The 22,532-nt window shown below is 37.9% G+C and overlaps 1 protein-coding gene across 6 annotated transcripts in view; it reads left to right on the top strand.

Annotated features, from left to right (window-relative positions):
* The window catches only part of ralgapa1 (Ral GTPase activating protein catalytic subunit alpha 1), a 382,583-nt gene extending 360,707 nt beyond the window's left edge, over positions 1–21,876 (top strand). For 2 of the 6 annotated variants that reach the window (XM_068039283.1, XM_068039278.1), the window contains one exon: positions 20,349–21,868. In XM_068039283.1, the coding sequence (XP_067895384.1) occupies positions 20,349–20,497 (149 nt within the window). In that variant the 3' untranslated portion in view covers positions 20,498–21,868. Of the gene's footprint in view, positions 1–20,348 lie in introns of all 6 variants that reach the window. The other 4 variants (XM_068039277.1, XM_068039282.1, XM_068039279.1 and 1 more) reach the window with 4 other exon arrangements.
* The last annotated feature ends 656 nt before the right edge of the window (positions 21,877–22,532 follow it).

Genomic DNA, 22,532 nt, shown 5'->3' with positions numbered 1-22,532 from the left:
TGCCTGATCACCTTCAATTTTGTAAATGCCCTGCTATAACGTCTTTAATAATAGCTTCTAACATTTTCCTAAGACGGATGTTAAGCTAATTGGCTTGTAGTTTCCTGCTTTCTGTCTCCCTCCCTGTTTGAATAAAGGAGTTACAATCGCTATTTTCCAATCTAATGGAACCTTCCCCAAATCTAGGGAATTTTGAAAATTAAAACTAACGCATCAACTATCTCACTAGCCACTTCTTTTAACACCCTGGGATGAAGTCCATCAGGACCCGGGGACTTATCAGCCCGCAGCTGCAACAATTTGTTCAGTACCACTTCCCTGGTGATTGTAATTTTCTTGAGTTTCTCCCTCCTTTCCACTTCCTGACTTACAGCTAATACTGGGATGTTACTTGTATCCTCAATAGTGAAGACCGATGCAAAACACCTGTTCAATTCATCTGCCATCTCCTTATTATCCATTATTAATTCCCCAGACTCACTTTTTATGGGACCAATGCTCACTTTGTTAACTTTTCTTTTTTGAATATCTATAAAAACTCTTACTATCTGTCTTTTATATTTCTAGCTAGTTTTCTCTCGTACACTAATTTTACCTTCCCTATCAACCTTTTAGTAATTCTTTGCCGGTTTCTTTGGTAACTCCTCCAAGCAGATTTCCTTAATGACTTCAATAGCACTGTTTCAATAAATATTGTTACGACCAGGTGAGAAATGTGTCTAGGGATATCTTTACCTGGTCTTAGTGTAACAGGGTTTAATTTTAAACATTCTGGGTTTTGAACTCCCCTTTTTGTGAATTCTTGTTCACAGTTTTCCAATTATAAGACAAAGAAACCAATTCACACAAGCTTTCTCAGGGTTAAAGAAGAAAGATGAAATTTTATTAAAACTTAAACTCTACGGTTCATGCCTACGGATATACAGTGAGCTCATGCTAGCATGCACATGCAATATACACATGCAGATAGGAACAGAAAAGAGAAGAGGAAAATATAGTAGAGGGGGGTTTGTGGCAATATCTTATTATGGTGCTTCGAGTTCACTGTAGTTCTTTTGTAAGTAGTCTTGCTTTTCGTTGGGGCCCATTAGTCGTCATAAAAGCTTGTTCACTTAGGAAACTTTTCTCTCTTTGAATTTCACGTGTTTTCACAAGGTTCAGATCTGTGCGAAGGAGATGGAAGCAGGCAGACAGGAGAGGCTGTAATTCTTACTTCAGTTCCAGGAGAGATCTTTACTCCATGAGCACATGGCTTTGTCTCAGTTCAAAATCCTTTGTTGAAGTTCAAATTCTCTGCAACAGCTAGTGCTATGCAAATGTCCTTCCAGTCAGGTCTTGCATTTTAAGTTTTAATGTTCATGTAGCAAAATAATGTGTGCCTCAGTCTTGTTAGATGGGGGGTTTGCCTGACAATATTCAGAAACTGATCAACAAAAATAAAAGTTAATCATAGTTCTTTGTTTGTAAAATATGAACATTTTTAAAGTTTACCAGATGAAGGGTCTTTGGAGAAGTTCTAGTATATACGGTTATTATTAGGCACAGTCTAAAATTTAAAGAAATACCTCACTTCCATCTATTTTTACATTACAATTTTTTAAAAATAAGGCAACTGACTATTTCTAAATATTTCGAAAAACTCTTTTTGCTGGTATGATGGACCACTCAGAAGATAAGTCGTATGTTTGCTGAAAATGATAATATGCACAAGTCATATCATACAGTTTTACCAAACACTGGTACTGTAATCATACCAGAACTTTTACATCCTCACTATAAAAATGGAAGTTGCAGATATAAAATTTGTCATTCTAGCATATGAGTTTAAAAATAACATATGTTTGAGCTGGTTTAATGAACATTGCATTGCCTAGTTTATTAATAAGTAACTTATTAATATCACGAAAGCCAAGTCCGTTTCTAACTGCTTCAGGTTTAAAAATCTTCAGTTAGCACAACACTTTTACCCAATTATATTTCAGTTTGTAGCCTTTGTGCTATCTTTTTGAATGAATTCCATAATTATCTTTAAAATTATTCCTGGATACCTAAAACACACTGGCCCATTTGTAACTAGATGCCATCTCATTACTATACACTGATTGTTATGACATTTTATGAATACTTTCACCAGGAGGTTACCACAACCTTCAACATGCATAATTTCCAACAGCTAAAATGGAAATAATCAATATAATTGAGGGAATTTATGAAGATTTTTGCTAAGTAGCAGTTAACCAAAATATGAAATAGTAAATGTTCAAGACATCATTTAACTTGTAGCCTCATTCTATAACCTGAAGCCGTATCCCTTGTATTAGTGCAAGATATCATTGAGTTTATAAACTTATTCCTTTTTTCCCCTCCATTTAGGATTTTATTTTACATAATTTGGTTAATTTACAGACAAAATCCGGTTTATCTTTACAGTGTTACCATATATCACATTGATGCTGATGACAAGAATTTACAAGATCACAGTGAAAATCATGCCAGTTCTTACTCTGCCATAAGTTGGTTTCTTTTGCAAAAAGTAATACCACAGATACATGTGCTGTTATGTATTGTACTGAATCTAATGTGCATCCAGAAACTAAGGTGTCATACAAGGCAGTACTTTCTACTAATATGCCTTTGTAAATCTTTTCAGTTATTTTGGGGCATCTTAATAACTTCAAATATCAAACCTAGCTTGAAACCGTAGTTTATTCTTTTCTAGATTCTTTTTGTTTATAGTTTTTTATTTTCTGTGTGCTTATAAACTCTGGCAGAGCAGTTTAAAACGGCTGCCTTATGTAGAACGTGGAAATAAGCAATTGTGTTGGCTTAAAACAGACTAAGTGGTTACCACAACCAACTGAAGGACCAGAGATGTCAATGGATAAAGAAACAATGAAAGAATTATCTACAGCTGTTCTTTAAAAGATATAAATTAATTAAACTTAGTAGGTTTCCCTCTCCTGTTTTCCACTCTAGGTGCTGCTCCTGAACATTTTATAATTCAGCCAGCTTCAAAAGTACTCCTGTAAAAAAAAAATAGTTTCAGCATCTGACATTCTTTTTTCTTTACTTCCTTTTTTTTCCTCCTGTCTTGAAGACAATGACTTATATTGGACTACAGTTTCATGGACACTGGCAAGCCCTTGGTACCTTAGCCAAGTAGTGGTTCATAATGTGTGAGCCTAATCTGAACGGCTAGAATCTATTCAACTGTGAATCATCGTTGCAAAGACCAATCTATTCTTGCCTAACATCCACACATTCATTCTTCCAGCAATCATCAAGAGATAGAATTCAGGAATGGAAGTACTTTCAACATTTGTTTTCTTTCCCCTGTCCCCAGTTTAAGGCACTGCAGCCTAGCTGATTCAGAATAAACCAGGGGTTTCGTTGCTCAGGTATAGCTTGGTGTGTCATCAGTGTTTATATATAACCACTGACTCCTTGACGTTGTCTAGTATCTTTAGTAGATTGAAATAGCTAATATGTTTTACATTTATAATTTCAGCATTGGTGCCCTCAAATTCTTGTATATCTCAAACTACATTGTGCAGACTTTCCAAAATAATGTATTTCGTAATACACGGTGTGCTACAAGCTAGTCCATACAACCTTGTTTTTGGTTGTTTGATTTGACTGCTTATAAATGAGATTTTTCTTTAATCATTCTAGTTCTCTTGCTTCAAATCATTCTATTTTCCTCTTGTTTCTTTCAGTCTTTTGTAAGCAGTCTGTACTGCAATCCTGTTGTGTAGTTCTGAGGCTCCATGCTGGATCAAATCTGATCTGATATATATTTCAGATAATTTTTATTCTGGTGCATCATGCACCTTCTGTTTCCATGCAAAGAAGAGAAATTGCCACTTTTTTCTGTGCATTTGCCAAGTCTTAATTATTCTAGCATTTGTTTCCTTCATACATTTTTAATTTTTTCTTCAATTCTAATGTCCTTTAGGGAAGGAAATCTGCTGTCCTTACCTGGTCTGGCCTACATGTGACTCCAGAGCCACAGCACTTACATGCCCTCGAAATGGTCCAGCAAGCCACTCAGTTCAAGGGCAATTAGGGATGGGCAATAAATGCTGGCCTGGCCTGCGACGCCCACATCCCACGAATGAATAAAATAAAAAAATTCATTGTAATTTTTATTTTTTTCAGTGAAGACATTTTTTTCCATTAGCTCTTCAATAATGTAGTTAAATGTTAATATAACTTCAAGTAAAGGAAGGATTGAATTTGGGTGGATACCCATGACAACAAAGTGAAGAACTGCACAACTGAGATTATCATAGACTATCAGGGTGAAGTGTTGCATCTAATGTGGAGTTTTTAATCAAATAGGGAAGTCGTTGCAGGACAAATGGATACATATTCTGTGTCATAGAGTAGTACAGCATAGAAACTGGCCCTTCGGCCTACCGCGTGTGACTCAGATTGCCCATAAGTCGATGGTGAGAATCTTTCAAAAGGGAAGGTAAATACGTGGAGCTAATATGAGACAGCTTCCAGAAAAGAGGCGATACTTAACCCAATTTTAATAAACTTGAAATGCTGGGCAATACTTACATAGCAATAATCATAATGATTTGAAGATTTGACCTTGTGATAAACTGTAGTAAGGCATATTAAATATAAAGCATACATAATGGCATTTCCAAGTACAACATACTTGCTAGGTGATGCAACATTGTTTCAAAGTTGCTCTATTCATTTGGATTTTGATGTTCCTTTCATCCACTTAATTTGGTCCTCCAGTTTGCTCATTCACCCAATTAACATAGCCTCTTATTTTTTCCAATATTACCTTTCACCTAATTTGCAACTCATTAAACTGTCTCCAGGATTTCCAGAGACTTTATTTTAAGCTGACAAAGATAACTGAAGAAACAAATTAAGATTTTTTTTTAAACTTTTACTGGACTGAGGAAAGTAAGAAAATTTTAATCAATGGTTTAGTGAGTTGAAAATTAGGAGAAAGATAATATTGGAAAACAAGAGGCTATGTTGATTGGTTGAATGAATTGAAGGAGCAAATTACAGTGGATGAAAGGAACATTAAATCCAAATGGCGAGAGCAACATTAAAACAATGTCCCTTCACATAGCAAGTATGTTGTACTTGGAAATGCCATTGTATATGCGACATCTGAGCGTGCAATGCGTTCCAAATTTTGTATGGAATTGAAGTTTTCTGTGTGTAGGAATGGATAAGAAATTGGCTTCAAGGTAGAAAGTAGCAAAAAAAAGCTGTAAGAGTTGTATTGAAATGGGGGGAAATGCTGAGTGAGTGCTCCAAAGATTGATGTTGAAGTTGAACTGTTTCTTATTTTCGCTGATGATTCTGAATTCTTATGCAAACTGGTCAAACTCTCACATACCAAACTAGGAAGGCTAGTTAAATATGCCCGAGGTAAGTCGGCAAAATATGTGACTGGTGGAACAAAGGAGGTATGAGATTTGATATGTGGAAGTGTGGAGTACTGCATATAGGAAGAAAAGCTGGGTAATATGAATACTCCATGTATCATTTTGCAATAGCTACAGCTGCAGTAAAAAGACATCGAGAACCTCAACATGATCAGTCACTGTGGCAAAGTAATCGTTGGGACACATGGAATGATGAACTACGTTGATTGCACATGGGGAACAAATAGCATTGGAGATAACACTAGTTATAAAAGACTCAATTTCAAGCATGCAGATCAATATCTACCTAGAACCAGCAAGCTCAGACTACATGGACTGATGAAAAAAAAATCAAAAGTGAAATAAAGAGGAGAAATTACTTGTACCAATCTTGCAGGGAGAAGGGGAGTGGGATAACTATAAGAACATACATAAACATGTTAAAAGGTGATCAGTCTGGTCACGGAAACCGAAAAAATAATAACTATTCTGCATATATAAAACTTAATAGTAAAAAGCTATTTCAGTACTTAATGGGAGGATGGTCAAACACAAGGTGAGAATCATTAATAAAAGCAAATGGCTTCAAAACAGCGGATGATAACATAGAAAATATTGAGTGATTCCAGAAACAGTGAACTTCACAAAATTAGTAACTGCAATCTCAATGAGATGGAAGTTCTAAATAAACTAAAAAGGACTAAAAAAACAAAAAATCACCAGGTGTAGATGGTGCTTACATACATACTAACATACAAACTAGTAGCAGGAGTTAGCCATTCGCTCCCTCGACCCTGCTCTGCAATTTAAGATCATGGCTGATCTGATGTGGCTTCAACTTTACTTTTTCTATCTACCTGCTATAGCCTTTGACTCCCTTGTCAATCATGAATCTGTCTAACCCAGCCTTAAAAATATTCAGTGACCCTGCCTCCACTACTTTCTGAGAAAAAGAATTCCACAGACTAACAAACCTCTAAGAATAAAATTCTCCATCTCCATCTTAAAAGGGAGACCCCTTATTTTTAAAACTGTGTCCCGTTCCTAGTTCGAGTCTGTCCTATAAGGGGAAGCATCCTTTCAACGTCCACCCTGTCAAATCCCTTCAGGATCTTGTATGTTTCAATAAGATCTCCTGTCATCTTCTGAACTCTAATGTATGCAGGACCAACCTGTCCAACCTTTCCTCATAAGATAACCCTGTCATCCCAAGAACCTGCCTAGTGAACCTTCTCTGAACTGCATCCAATGGAATTATATCCTTTCTTGGGTAGGGAGACCAAAACTGCACACAATACTCCAGATGTGGTCTCACCAGCACCCTGTACAACTGTAGCAAAACTTCCCTACTTTTATGCTCGATTTCCCCTTGCAATAAAAGTCAACATTCCATTTGCCTTCCTAATCACTTGTTGTACCTACATACTAGCATTTTGTGATTTGTGTACTGCAGAGATTTGCAATCTCTCTCAATTTAAATAATATACTACTTTCTATTCTTCCTGCCAAAATGGACAAGTTCACATTTTCCCACATCATACTCTGTCTGCCAAATTTTTGCCCACTCGCTTAATCTATCTGTATCCTTTGCAGACTCCTTATGTCCTCTTCACAACTTACTCTCCTACCTATCTTTGTGTCATCAGAAAATTTAACAACCATACATTCTGTTTCTTCAAGTCATTGATGTAGATTGTAAATAGTTGTGGCCCCAACACTGATCCCTGTGGCCTTCCACTGGTTACAGCTTGCCAACCTGAAAATTACCCATTTATCCCTACTGTCTGCTTACTGTTAACTAACCAATCCTCTTAAGTGCCCTGCTATAACCTCCTTGATAGATTATAGCATTTTCCCTATGACCAATGTTAGGCTAACTGGCCTGTCGGTTCCTGCTTTCTGTCTCCCTCCTTTTTTGAATAGAGGAGTTACATTCACTATTTTCCAATCTGATGGGACCTTTTGAGAATCTAGGGAATTTGGGAAAATTACAACTAATGCATCTACTATCTCAGCAGCAACTTCTTTTAAGACCCTAGGATGCAGGCCAGAATGTCCTGAGGACTTGTCAGCCTTTAGTTCTAATAGTTTTCTCAGTACTCTTTCGCTAATGATTGCAATTGTTTTAAGTTCCTCCCTTTCACCTCCTGATTTACAAGTATTTCGGGGATGTTATTTCTATCTTCTACAGTGAAAACGGACACAAAATATTTGTTCAACGCTTCTGATATTTCATTATTTCCTATTAATTCCCAGTCTCGCCCTCTAAGGGACCGGTGCTCAGTTTAGTTACTCTTTTCCTTTTTCAATACTTGTGGAAGCTCTTAATATCTATTTTTATATTTCTAGCTAGCTTTCTCTCATACTCTAAATTCTCCCTCTTTTTTTAGTCATTCTTTGCTGATTTTTAAATTCTGTCCTACCACTAATCTTTGCAGAATAGTATGCTTTTTCTTTCAGTTTGATACTGCCTTTAGCTTCCTTAGTTAGCCACAGATGGTGCATCTTTCTCCTAGAGTCTTTCTCACTGGATTGTATTTTTGCTGAGTGTTATGAAATATCTCCTTAAATGTCTGCCACTTCATCTCCACTGTCCTACCCTTTAATCTAATTTCCCAGTTCACTTTAACCAGCTCTGTCTTCATACCCTTGTAATTGCCTTTATTTAAATTTGAAAACACTAGTCTTAGACCAACTGTTCTCACCCTCAAACCGAATGTGAAATTTAATCATGTTATGATCGCAACTTGCTAAAATAAACTGGCAAGGAAATTTGAGGCACTGATTATCATCAGAGAATTAATGAACACGCGGGAGGTGGCAGTATATTTGAATTGGGCTAATGTGTCACTATTCAAAAATCAGACAAGGTAACTACAGAACAGTAATCTCTGTTCACTACTGTGTAAATTAATGGAATTCATTATTCAGTGAAAATGGTTCATATAATTTCCTAAATAATAATCAATATGTATTTGGAAGGGGAAGATCCTGCCTGACCAATGACCTTAACTATCCTCAGGAAGTGAAATGCAAGTGGACTGTGGTAAGCGTTGCAAGATAATCTACCTAGACTTCCAAAAGTAATTTGACATTTATCCCAAAAAAGGGCTACTTGTTAACTCGTGGGGGAATTTGGAGTAAACCTTTGTTATGGATACAAAATGGGCTGATGTGTAGAAAACAACAGCTATTTGTTAGAGAAGTTGCAAGAAGGTGCAGCAAATATTGAATAGGCTTAGACTCAGAAACCCAATACAAATTAGTCAAATATATATTTGCTACTTATTCTCTATGCATAATCTTGCAGATCTTTTCCCCCATTTATCATCTTCCTTGAGCCAAATGTTGCCCAATGGAAATTGCTGATTAACCACAGGCATGGTTGCAGCAATGCTTTTAGTCACGTGCTAATTTTCTTAAATGCCTTAAAACATAATATGCTGCATCTGTATATTTACTTAATCATGTGCCACTATTCAGTGATCACACTGTAGTCTTTCTGTTTCACCAAAGTTTAGAATTCCAGTTATGCCACCCGGTAACCTTAAAGAAGTCCGATTTCAATTCAGAGGACAAAATTCTTGCCAAAATCTACCATAAAATGCTACACAACTATCTTTGTGATCAGAGAATGCAGATTCTTTGTGAAGCTATTGACAGTGGTATCTCAAAACCTGTCATTCATTGCAACTAGTTTGCCTAGATTTTTCCTCAGCTGACGGCTTACAGTGATGAGAGACTCCTAGAGCACCTTGTTAAATATTATTCCGCAGTTGCAACCAGCATCCCCTCTGTAGGTTAAGAAAGATGTTTCCTTCTAGTTGAGTACTTCACTTAGTGAATTAGCAAGGACGGGTCTGTTGGCTTGCCCAATAGTTACAGTAGCCTATCAGTAGTCTGAGGTGAGAGTGGTCTGGTTTGCCTTGCAGTAGTTACTGCTTCTGGTTCAAGCCCAGTCAATCCAATACACAGACAATACCAAAATGATGAATTAGATTGAACAGTCACAGAGAGAGTTCTCCAATCCTCTGCAACAGGAGTATTCATAATATGTACAGTCTCTTCAGCTGTGCTGCTTCACAGACCTCCTACCCTATGTCTGTTCCTACCCCAGCTGTAACCAGCCCAGCTGCTTAAGTTGCCATGGTTCCTTGACATGCCAGTGAAATAAAAGCAAGAGCAAGTGATTAGTAGGTGGAGGTATTCAAGCTTCAGAGAACTATGAGACTGTTATGTTAATATAGAGCCTTTTTCTTGTGCTATTGATGCTGGATTAGTTCTACTTCATAATCTGGTTTCATTGCTTTCCCTTATTGGTAGATTGGCAGAAAATACAGAGATGATGTAGAATTGAATCATTTCTGAGAATAGATCTCAAGCAGAATGTGACTTGAAATTGATTCTTTGACAAAATGTCACATTTACTTGCAAGCATGCCATAGGGTTTGACTTTGGTGCAGAAAGCATTAAGTATTGCTGACCATTTAACAGAGGTATTTGGAACGTGGTGGCAAACCAATTAGCTGGTAACTCCCGGAATTCAGGTACATCATAAATTCTAAACCGCCTTCCAAGTTTCAGAAATGAAGCTGCCTAGAAATGTCACGTGTGAAAAGAACACAAATCACATTCTTTTGTCACTGGCCTGTTAATACAAGTGCAGGCAATCCCTGTACGTTTTCCCTGGCTACCCTCTGGTCTATCATAGAAATAGGTGATTATAAAGCATATAGGCTACTTGAGTTTATAAATAGACTAATAGAATACGAAAGCAAAGAGATCAGGCTGGTACTTTATGAATTACTGGTTACATCTCAGCTGGAATATTGTGGAACAATTCTGGGCACCGCACTTCAGGAAAGATATAATTGCCTTAGAAACTGTATCGAGGAGCTTTACCAGATGCTACCAGGGATGAGGGACTTTGGTTGTGAGGAGAGGTGGAAAAGTTAGGCTGTTATCTTTGGAACAGGGAAAGTTATGAGGTGACTTATTAAAGGTTTTAGAGATGATAAGTTAGTTAGAGTAAAACTATTCCCTCTGCTGAGTGGGTTAATAACCAAAGGTCATAATTTTAAAATAATTGGCTAAAGGTTTAGAGGGGAGATGAGAAATGTTTTCACCTAAGTTGAAACTAGAACACTCTTATCTGAAAAGGTGGTGGAAACTGATTCCATAAATAATTTTAAAACATATTTGGATAGGTACTGGAGGATGAACTTACTGGACTACATAAAGCAGCGTTGTGGGACTAAGCGCGGCTGCTCCTTCAAAGTGTCCACACAGCATGATGGGCTAAATAGCCTACTCCTGTGCTATGACTTTGTGTGATTCCATGAAATGAGGAAACTAGTAACCTCTGATTCTAATTGGTACATACTGGCTATGGAAGCTATGGATCAGATGCCCTCCTGAAGATTAATTTGCTAGCTGTACCACAAAGCGAAGATTTACATTCTCAATTTGGCATTTTGCCCTAGGCAACCTTCAGCTGATGGCCTGGTTATTGAAAGGAACAGATGGAGTGCCCAAGGGCTACTATCACTGCAGGTGTTTGACATCGTTATGGGTTTTAAGCCTGCTACTTGGATCTATAATAGTAAATGGAAAAATTAAAATGAAGTGTATGGGCAAGCCCTGCCTCCCGATTATTTTAGCCTATTTGCACACCCAAGTGGATCTGGAACTTAGTTCCATCATTGTGCATATAAAAGATATAATCTGCATTGGATTACCTTTTTTCTAAAAAGGAGGAAAATAGTTCAGAGAGACAATTCAATGTCATTGTTTCTAAAGAGAGCCTGAATAATCACAATATATCAAAATGCATCGCAAAACATGATTAACCACAATTGATGTTTGTCATTCTGATGGGTTTATTGTCAACAACAAGTCTAAATGAATTATATACCTGGTCACTGATTTTCACATTTGTTGTAGACTGTAGCATTTCTAGATCATAAGCAAAACTCTTGTTTGCTGTAGCTACAGGTCCAAGAAATTGTTGTTTCAGTGGTCTGTTTTGCTCAACACAAGCATGGAATAGGTACTAGTATGTTACATGCATGTCAGGGGATACAAAAAGAAGTCTAAATCCATGTCGAAATAAAACTTTTTTTATTGTACTGCGCGTAATATTGCTGCCAATTATTGAAGAAAGATCCCAGTTGTGAGATAGCATTTTGAAAATTCCAATTACAAGTAGGATATTATGTGCGTGTATGGAAAAGCGCCCCAAAATATTGTCTCTTATATCTAAATGCATGGCTAGATTTCTCTCTCACCTAATTCTATAGCTTATTCTGCAAGATGTCTGCAGTTCTCTTGTCGTGTTATTGACAACAGATTTGCCTGATTCATCTGGAAAAGTTCTCAGTGGTACCTATTTCCACCTCCATAACATCATATGACTCCACCCCTGCCTCAGCTGATCTGCGGAAACCCTCATCAATGCTTTGTTACCTCTGGACTTGGCTATTCAACACACTCTTGGCCAGCCTCTCCAGTTCTACCCTCCGTAAACTTCAGATCATCCAAAGCTCTGCTGTCTGTGTCCTAACTCAAACCGCATAGTAAAATTCTGGTTCATCCATCATCCCTGTGTTTACTGACCCATATTGGCTCCCGATTAAGCAATGCCTCAATTTTAAAATTCTCATTGTGTTTTAAATCCCTCCATGGCCTTGCCCCTCCCAATCTCTGCAATCTCCTCCAGGCCTGCACCCCTTCAATTCTGACCTTTTAAGAATTTCGGCTAGTAATCACTCTTACCATTGGCAGCTGGGGGAGCTTCCAAGACACGAAGCTCTGGAATTTCTTCCCTAAATGTCTCTGCCTCTACCTCTCTTTCCTCCTTTAAGACACCACTTAAAACCGACCTCTTTGATCAAGTTTTTGGTCATCTGCCCTAACATCTCTATGTAGAATGGTGTCAAATTCCGTTTGGTTATGCCGCAATGAAGTGCCTTGGCTCATTATACAATGTTAAAGGTACTATATAAGTACAAGTTGTTTGTTTCCTTTTGAAGGTTTCAAAGTTAACAGCACAGTAAAACTCCTCCCTTCAGAAGTTTCTGTATGGATACTATTATGGTGAAAAAATTGGAGTTAGGGATCAGGAGTGATCCCTACAACACTATGACAACTTGTAATTATATGGCATCTTTAACATATTCAGAAGTACCAAAGTACTTCATTGAGCAAAAGCAATTAATGAGCAGTGAAGGGAGAAGAGCTAAGGGAGATGGCTGAAGACAGGTTCAATGAACTATGTTTGGAAGAGGCTTTTAAAGGAGGAAAGATGAGCCAAGTGGTAGGCTTTAGGAAGGATCCCAGTGTGTGAGGTCCAGACAGCTGCAAGTTCTGTGACAAAAGGATGAAGATAAAAATGAAGCCAGAGTAAGATGAGCCAGCACACACATGTAGGGCTAGAAGAGCTGAAGAGGTAGGAAGCAACATGGCTAAATGGGAATTGTAGGCAAGGATAGTGATTTTAGAGTCATATTTGATGCATTAAGGATAGCATGCCATTGGAAGTTGGCAGAGACAGAGGTGATGGGAAAATTAGGCTTGGGCAAGGGGTGGGCATGTTCAAGTGCGGGCTGGGAGTTAAGGCCCCGAAAAGTGGCATCGGATCAGATGCATATGATCTTGTTCACTTCCAGGTTTAATCCAGGTTTGTAGGAGAGTGGAGAACCCCAGTAGAGCTGTCCAGTAAGTAATTAAAATATTTAAATCCCCACTTAACTCAGGATTTAACCCAACATTCTGGCTTTAACAGCCAGTGTCTGGAGCTGTGTGGAATTGCCAGGGTCAACCAGATGACAGCGCAGTGGGGAGTACTTGTTCAGTGGAACTGCCAGGCTGGGAAGCCTTCAAAGAATGAAATTGAATAACTACAACCCTACAGGTCAGAGGCTGGAGCTCATAGCACCACTTCTCCGTGTGCTTTCACTGCTTTAGCTGCACTTCCCTGCTGTCAGGGTTCAGTACAGCATGGAAGCAGCTTCTGCAGCTGTACTTTGTACTCTGATAAGGAATAAGAGGAGCAACACCAGCTTTCTCCTCAGCTACATGCCACTCTATAGGACAGAGGGGATGAACACAGATCCAGCTTGAAGGCGGGGAGACCCCAGCAGAGGGTCTCCAGACAGAGGATCAGTGCACTCAACGTGGTTACGAGTGCCTCAGGAGGCTCAGACTTTCACAGCAAGTCATTGCTGATACCTGCACCCACATGGAACAAGACTGCCTTCTCAGTGGACCAGATGAGCATGCATTGACAGTGGCCATCGAGGTGACTATCACTAGAAGGCCCTGCCCGAGTTCTCTGCCTCTCCCTGGAGTTCTGCGCTCTCCTGCAAGGAGAGAAAGCAGAGAATTGTGTGTGTGAGAAATGAATTATGTGGAGAGGAGGGACGGACGGCATTAGTGAAGGGTGACTGTGAGGCATGGGTGTGAGACGGCACAAAGATGAGGGTGGATGTCAGTGAATACGGTTCAGATGGGATATGAGGAGACGCCTTGAGAGAGAAATGAGTGGAGTTGCAAGGTGTGTTGGTCTGAAGAGTAGTGCAGACAAATGCTGGAAAAGTCAGTGTGGGGGCTTGGTACCTTAAAAGCATTATGCCACACTGCTGCTGCTCATTTCCTTAGCTACTTCTATCCACACCTGCTTGTGTTTTGAAAGACTGGCCTCTTCCTCCCATCCTTTGGAAACACCACCTCACTTCAGTGCCTCAGATCCCATGATAGGACCTCCAGATAAGAGTCAGAGGGGAGTGGGGGGTCTTTCCATTCCTGTGGTTGCTGAAACCTCAAGAATCAATGTTCAATTCAGCCATTCTGACCCGTGTTGGAATCCCTTCAACTGGAAATCCTGTCTTTGAAAGATGCAGTGTGTCATCCCGACCTCTCTCTCAGATTGGTCAGGAAGCCCTGAAGCAGCATGCTAATGCCGTGGCTGTGTTAAAATACAACAAAGCCCACTTCATTTTTAAATAATTCCCAACCTGCTTCACGCCCTGCCCCCTTCCTTTCCCCCAGTTGCATGCATGATGGTGTGTTATGTTGAGATTCTGCCTTTAGAGTGGAATAGGATATGGGCAATGGTGTTTTGGACTGATTGTTATTTATACTCTGTGAAAGAGTAGTGGAGCCAAGAAGTGACAAAGGCATGGAGGAGGGTCTCAGCTGCAGTGTCGGTGATCTAGTGGAGCTGAGTGATGATGTGAAGGAGAAAAAGGACTGTGACTAAGATATGTGGGTTTGAAGCTCAGGTCAGAGTGAAGCAGGGCATTAAGGTTGCACATTTTGGACTTCGCCTGACTGAGTGGCCAGCAATAGAATTAAGCTAGGGTGTAAAATTTTTATGGGATATTTGAGTTTGGTCTTTCCAATGCTAAGATAAATAAAGTTCTTGCTTATCCAAGATTTCTGTCAGATAAGCATTCAGACAGCATGTATTCATAAAGAATTCATTGGGGGCCTTAAAGACTAGAACTTCCTCCAGTCATAAAATTAGTCAATCTAAATATTTCTGGCAGATCCCCCTCAACTGTCACAGTACTAGCCATGCTATATATACAAGTGCAAGTTGTTCTTTAAGATTCTGTGTGCTTGAAGAAAGACAATGAAGGTAAAACAGAATTATCATCTTTGCAATTGCCAAGTTTGACCCAGTTGAGGCAGCAATTTCAGCATTGAAAATGTTCAAATTATAATTGCTACCTGCATTCGTAGGAACTTGAACCTTCAACACATCACATTGTTCATTCTTCATTAAATACAGGAGTATACAATAGTTTGATAGCTTAGGTGGCTGTTAAAGATCTATCTGAACAAGAGGATAGAATTTTCCTAATTTTTTTTTAGATTTAGAGATACAGCACTGAAACAGGCCCTTCGGCCCACCGAGTCTGTGCCGACCATTAACCACCCATTTATACTAATCCCATATTCCTACCACATCCTCATCTGTTCCTATATTCCCCTACCACCTACCTATACTAGGGGCAATTTTTATAATGGCCAATTTACCTATCAACTTGCAAGTCTTTTTGGCTGTGGGAGGAAACCAGAGAACGCGGAGGAAACCCACGCAGACACAGGGAGAACTTGCAAACTCCACACAGGCAGTACCCAGAATTGAACCTGGGTCGCTGGAGCTGTGAGGCTGCGGTGCTAACCACTGCGCCTCCTTCAATCAACACCACCTTAAAAAAAAAAGGTCCTTCATCTAATTTGCTGTTAAAGGATCTTACAGTAGGCAAAATGGGTACCAAATTTGCCTACCTGGGATTCGCTGCACTCAAATTGTGTGATGTGCTTGGGAGACTTTTCTGAGAGACATTAAGGCATTTTCTTTTCTCCATTCCTGATTATTACTTTATTCTCTATCCTATTATGAAACTTTTATAATTTAAAATGTGCTTGAATGCTGTCTTTTAAGAACATAAGAAATAGGAGCAGGAGTAGGTCATTTGGCCCCTTGAGCCTGCTCCGCTATTCAATAAGATCATGGCTGATCTGATTGTGGCCTTAACCTTCATTTTCCTGCCTGTCCCCATGACCTTCACTCCCTTGTAGATCAAAAATCTGTCTAACTCGTCCTTGAATATATTCAAAGATCCAGCTTCCATTGCTTTCTGGGGAAGAGAATTCCAAAGATTAATGACCCTCAAAGAAGAAATTCCTCCTCATCTCCACCTTCAAAGAGAGACCCCTTATTTTGAAACTGTGCCTCCTAGTTATAGATTCCCCCACAAGGGGAAACATTCTCTCAACATCTACCCTGTCAAGCCCCCTCAGAATTTTATGTTTCAATAAGATCACCTCTCATTCTCCTAAAGTCCAATGAGTATATGCTCAACCTTTCCTCATAAGACAGCCCCTTCGACCCAGGAATCAGCCCAGTGAACCTTCTCTGAACTGCTTCCAATGCAAGTTCATCCCTCCTTAAGAAAGGAGACCAAAACTGCATGCAATACTTTATGTGCGGTCTCACCAATGCCCTATACAGTTGTAACAAGACTTCCCTACTTTTATACTCCAGCTGCCTTGCAATAAATGCCAACTTTCCATTTGTCTTCCTAATTGCCTACTGTACCTGTATTCTAACATTTTGAGATTCATGTACAAGGACATCCAGATCCCTCTGTACTGCAGCATTCTGCAGTCTCTCACCATGTAAATAATAATCTGCTTTTCTATTCATCCTGCCAAAGTGGACAACCTCACATTTTCCCACATTATATTCCATCTGCCAAATTTTTGCCAACTCACTCAACCTATCTGTATATCTTTGCAGACACTTTTGTGCCCTCCTCACAACTTGCTTTCCTACCTGCCTTTGTATCATCTGCCAATTTGGCTACAATACACTCAGTCCCTTCATCCAAGTCACTAATATAGATTGTAAATAGTTGAGGCCCCAGCACTGATCCCTATGGCACTCCACTCGTTATAGTTTACCAACCTGAAAATGCCCCATTTAACCCAACTCTCTTTCCTGTTAGTTAGCCAATCTTCTATCCATGCTAATATATTACCCCCAACACCAGGAGCTCTTATCTTGTGTAGGAATCTTTTATGTGGCACCTTATCGAAAACTTTTTGGAAATCTAAATACACTACATCTACTGGTTCCCCTGCATCCACCCTGCTTATTACATCCTCAAAGAACTCTAATAAATTTGTCAAACACCATTTCCATGTTGACTCTGCCTGATTGCATTATGATTTTCTAAATGTCCTGCTGCGACTACTTTAATAATGGATTCTAGCATTTTTCCCAATGAAAGATTTGCCTATAGTTTTCTGCTTTCTGTCACCACCCCCTCCCCCCTTTTTCTTGAATATAAATGTTCCATTTGCAGTTTTCCATTCTGCTGGGACCTTTCCAGAAGCTAGGGAGTTTTGGAAGATTACAACCAATCCATCCACTATCTCTGCAGCCACTTCTTTTAAGACCCTAGGATGCAGGCCATCAGTCCAGGGGACTTTTCAGCCTTTAGTCTTATTAGTTTTCCCAGTACTTTTTCTCTAGTGATTGTTTTAAGTTCCTCCCTTTTGCCTCTTGATTTTCTGCTATTCTTGGGATGCTTTTTGTGTCTTCTGTGACAGATACAAAATACTTATTCAAATTCTCTGCAATTTCCTTGTTTCCCATTATTAATTCCCCAGTCTCATCCTCTAAGGAACCAATGCTTACTTTAGCTTTACTTTAGAACAGAGAATGTATTCTGAACAATGCCCTACAACTGATTTTTGGAGGTGGGGGCAGGAAAGGAGCTAGAGATCTGTTGAAATTTAATGGGACACTTTCCCCATATAGATATATTGACTGCCCTATTATTATTTGGAGATGTACTATATTCAAAAAATAGTAAAAACTGCATCTGTGGTGAGTAGCAACATCTCCACAGAGTAGTTGCTGGTTTAACAGCTTTTTCAAGCATGTTTGGCCTACCTAAGGCCAAACTTGGGTTAGTTGTCAGACTTTTCACCAACAACTTTTTTGGATTTGGCTGCAAAGTTTTGCAGAGTTTCAATGTTAACTAATTCCCTTGGATCCTAAATAAATTGGTCCTCTTCCAAGTAAAGTTTTGTTTTAATATATTGAGGTTAATAATGAAGACAAATATATTTTTTGTAAGTTTAGCGTTCTTTGTTCTTCATCAAAAGATATCCTCCATGTGTCAGATTTCAGCACCTTGATCTCATGTGACTTTTTTTTCTTGTGCATTGTGGTATTCATCTAGTTACATCATTTCCATTTCATATATCTCCCAAGAAGCAGTACCACACCTGTTGAACAGTTGTTAATTCTTACTTAATCAAAGCGCACACACTGGTCTCTGTTATCCCTCGTCGACCTTGTAGAGCTAAAGTGATCATGTTGGTCTCTCTGATCTGGAGCATCATAATTCCAGCTTCAATTGATTTAAATGGATTGGGATTTATAGCAATTGCCCTGTTCATATGTTAAATGCTGTTGTATGGCCCCATTGTATGACCCCATTGTATGAAAATGTAATTTGAATAATGAGGAATCTATCTAAATGAATCATTTTGTCTTCGTCTCTACTTGCAAGTATTAGCTGTATAGTAATAAGTAAGAAAATAATTGGTGCAGCAGTAAATGCTTTACATGTAGGTGTTTGCTCCAATATTTCCCTTTAATAGATGACATTGAATGTACAGTCCTTCAGTTTGGATATAGTGTTTTAATGGATCTTCTGTGTGTTATCTGCCAGTGCTTGCTGCAACCATAACATTTAGTATTCTAAATCTTTCATAGATATTCTTTGCTTTGATTTTGCAGTCTAACAGCGCATTTCTACCAAATACCTCTTTTTTAAGAGTATTTAATATTCAAGATAAGAATGGTTCCCAAAATATCTTTCTTTATCCACTATATTTAATTGTCAGCTGTAACTTCTATTTAGAAGGTGTACAAGCCAGTGAGGGGTGGCATCAGGATTTCTGCTCATTATCTCTGTTCTGCATTTTAATTATTAATACCCTTCAACTTTAGTATTTGTGTCATTTCTCACGCCTGTTCTCTTTTTTCCCTTTTTCTTCTCTTCTGTCCGATTCACTTTTTTTGCTTCATTTTCTTCATTTTAAAGAAAGAAATGCTGTGATATTTCTTCTTCTTCCCAAACCTCCACTAGAAAACATTGGCCTCATCAAGGTAAAGGGCAAAGGCTTGAAACGGAAGGTCTTTCACGCTAGCTATGAATGGTATGCTGTGCAAAATTTAAAAAAAAACTTCCTTCAGCCTGTCATTTCTAGTTCCTAAATATACTTGCAGTAACTGGTAGCAATATTTTATTTATGTTACTTCTGTAAAAAGGGAACCAATCGATATATTTCTATAATTTTGAATGTTCCTTTAGATTACATTTCCAGTCCAAATAATGCTTTAATTTGGACTGCAGAGGACCTTAAATATTCTCCTTGCTAAGATGTTTTGAAATCAAAATTATATTTTGCGTGTTTAAAATGGATAGCAATTAAAATGCATAGCTAAGATATTCACTTTTTTAAATTGAAATCTATTGCAGATGTATTCTGAGTCATGCACTGAATGTTGCATAACTTAAATTGAATATACCTCCAAATAAAGTGTAGTCAACAACTATGTTAATACATTTTTTAAACTGAATCTCATCAGTCCAAATTAATTTGACTACTTAGTTTAATTAAGCTTAATTGCCATTAGTTGTGTTGCAGATTTAGTCAAGCTTTCATATTGCTTCAGATAAGTTGTAAATTTGTTGTGGTAAGTGTACAGTTCAGTGTCAATGTGCTAGACCGGTAGTTCTTCTAGTTTATTGAGTGCTCAGTTTATATTTTTGTTAATTTTATGTTGGCATTTTTGGTATGCTATTTTCTACATTGTTTTGTTTTACTTTTTATTCTTCTATAGTTCCATTTCTACCCAGAATGGGAAAAAGTCTTTCCAGTTTAATCTCAAGGATGTAGTTCCCAAACTGTTTGATTTTTATTCATTAATAAATTCTGCTGTTGGACGGAGCCCTGCAGACGAAACCCCATTTCTTCTTTTATGTTTTCACTAAACCAGGACTGGTTCACTTGACACTGCATAGTCACTTTCTAACATGGAATGAATTTCTTGCTCTTGCACTTGCACTTTTCTGGGTGTGGGCTGAAAGCTGTTTGATTGCTCACATAACATAATGTGTGCTTACTACTTTTCTTTCGAGCATGCATCACCTTGTTCCTTTCATAATGGAATTTTATAAGTATAAGTGTGCTAATTAATATAATTTTCCAAACATTTGCTGTACTTTTTGCACTACAAAAATTCTCGTAAAATTCTGAAAATATTTAATATAAATCGCAGGAGAGTTAAAAAGTTTGCCACAGTGGTATCTTGTATATAAATAATATTTCCCTTCCACTGTCTTGCAGGCTCATGCCCAGAGAATCAGCAGGCCGAAAGTCCTGCAGCACCGGGGGCGGACGGGATCGACTTAGCCTCTCCAATGTCACCTCGTGCTAGCAAGAGTCGTATGTCAATGAAATTGCGGCGTTCTTCTGGTTCAGCTAATAAGTCCTAATGACCACATCATGACAAAAATTTACACTCCTAGCCATAGTCAATGTTCAGTTTTTTTTTAATTATTACTTTGCTGCTTAAGCCAAATGCTTTGCCTCTTGCTAATTTAGTAACTGTGTTTCCCACTCCATTTGCAGTTAAAACCTGTTCCTTGTAAACTATTTTTTTAAGAACACTGGAGTTCTATTTTTAGCTCATCAAAATATATATTTTAGCAATCTATGCTTGATTGTACAGCGCAACTGTTCTGCACCCACTTGATTACTTATCTGTATGTTTACTGCACTTTTAATCATATTTACTGTTAGGAAAAGCATTTTCTTGTCCAATTGTATTTGGCTAGTTAAGCTGAATGACCCATTAGTTATTGGGTATCATCACTAGGAAATTGATAGCAGTCTTGCTTTGCTGTACATTGTGTACTTTGTACATAGTTTTGTTTTTCAGTAGAAACATTTCAGATTATTTGTGCACAATTCAGGAATGTATAGTAAGTTTTCAGTTTGTATGTAGGTGTAAAGTTATGTTTCAAAATATATTCACCAAATCAATCTTATGGCACAAAACATGTACAGAATATTTTCATTTTAAATTATAAGGTATGAATTTTCCAAGGAATGTAAATGGTCTCTTCGCATTTCAGCTACAAAACTTAGCTTGAGGAAAAAATATTCAAGATGAAATATATGGACTTGTTTTTTATTTGAAACTGACATATCATATATATAAATATATATATAATAAACAAACTTAAAACACTGAAAATGCAGCTGAGTTACACTATTTACTTCTGCATGGCTTCCAAGCAAGAAACTAGAAAAAATACTGTAAGTGAAATCTGATAAGAGCCAAGGTGAAAGTTATTGTTGAAATGATAATTCTGGATGTATTTAGATATGCACTCTTACAGGGCTTGCACTCGATATGTTTTCAATTTTCTGTGATCTATTCATTATGGGGAAAAGGGATCATTTAAAAGTGACTGTATAACCAGTTGAACTTTAATTGAGTCAACTTTAAATTGCTGAGGTGCAGCATAATGCACATTCCAGCTATTCAGATGTATTTTCCTACAAGGAAGCATTATTAATATTTTGTAGGTGAATTGCAATGTTACTACTAACAGTATGTAGCATGATGTCAGTACTAACTGCATGTGTAAATATATCATATGGTAAAATATATATTATGTATTGTCATTCATGTAGTTGTCTATAAAATTTGTAATGGCTGAAGATGCGCTGTTTAATATTGCAATAAAAATTATTCTTACCATGTCTATTTGTGGAAATCTTTGTTGGATTAAAATAGAAAATGCTATAATTTAGTTTTGTTGAACTGTTGAGCAATGTAAAAGCACAAAGGGAAACCAGTAAATGTCAAGTACTGTAATTCACTGAATTATTTGTTCACTTCTATTCCATACATCTTAAAAATTATTAGAATATTATCAAAATCAGTAGTGTCCAAAAGTATTGCTGATGCTTGCTTTCATGCATTGTTTTAGCATATTTTAAATGTGGCCATTCAATATGTTCTATCACTAGATCAGTGGCAACTTGTGTTATAGTGGCAATATGTAATATGTCTTCCCATTAACTGCTTTTCCTTGTGCTTTCTTAAATAATCATGGGCCAAATCATTTATTATTCAATCTACAGAGATTTTCTTTTCTGTCACCATTGTACATTGGGCAATGTTGTAAAAACTTCACTCAATGTTTTGCAATTTTATGCTACAGCAGAAATCTGTAAAAGTGGCTGAATTTTATTTGGTCTCTTTGTAAGATTACTCCTGCCTTCTGAGAACATTTACTCATTTTGTCCCTTCTCCCTAGAGCTTGCTGGGTTTTGTTTTAAATTGCCAACACAGAATCCCCATGTACACCAGAGTGCTGGTAGGGTACAAAGCTATTCATTTCTAGAAGCAATTGTATTCATAAATATATTCCATCTTGATAACTTCTGGGAGATTAGATCAATTCATGTATAATTCAGATGTGCGGGTTTGGGTGTGTTGAGCATTTTCTGAACCTA

This window comes from Heterodontus francisci, chromosome 9 (genome assembly GCF_036365525.1).
Source record: "Heterodontus francisci isolate sHetFra1 chromosome 9, sHetFra1.hap1, whole genome shotgun sequence".
Taxonomy (NCBI): domain Eukaryota; kingdom Metazoa; phylum Chordata; class Chondrichthyes; order Heterodontiformes; family Heterodontidae; genus Heterodontus; species Heterodontus francisci.
The sequence above is the reverse complement of the archived record's forward strand: the minus strand, read 5'-3'. Positions and strand labels throughout refer to the sequence as shown.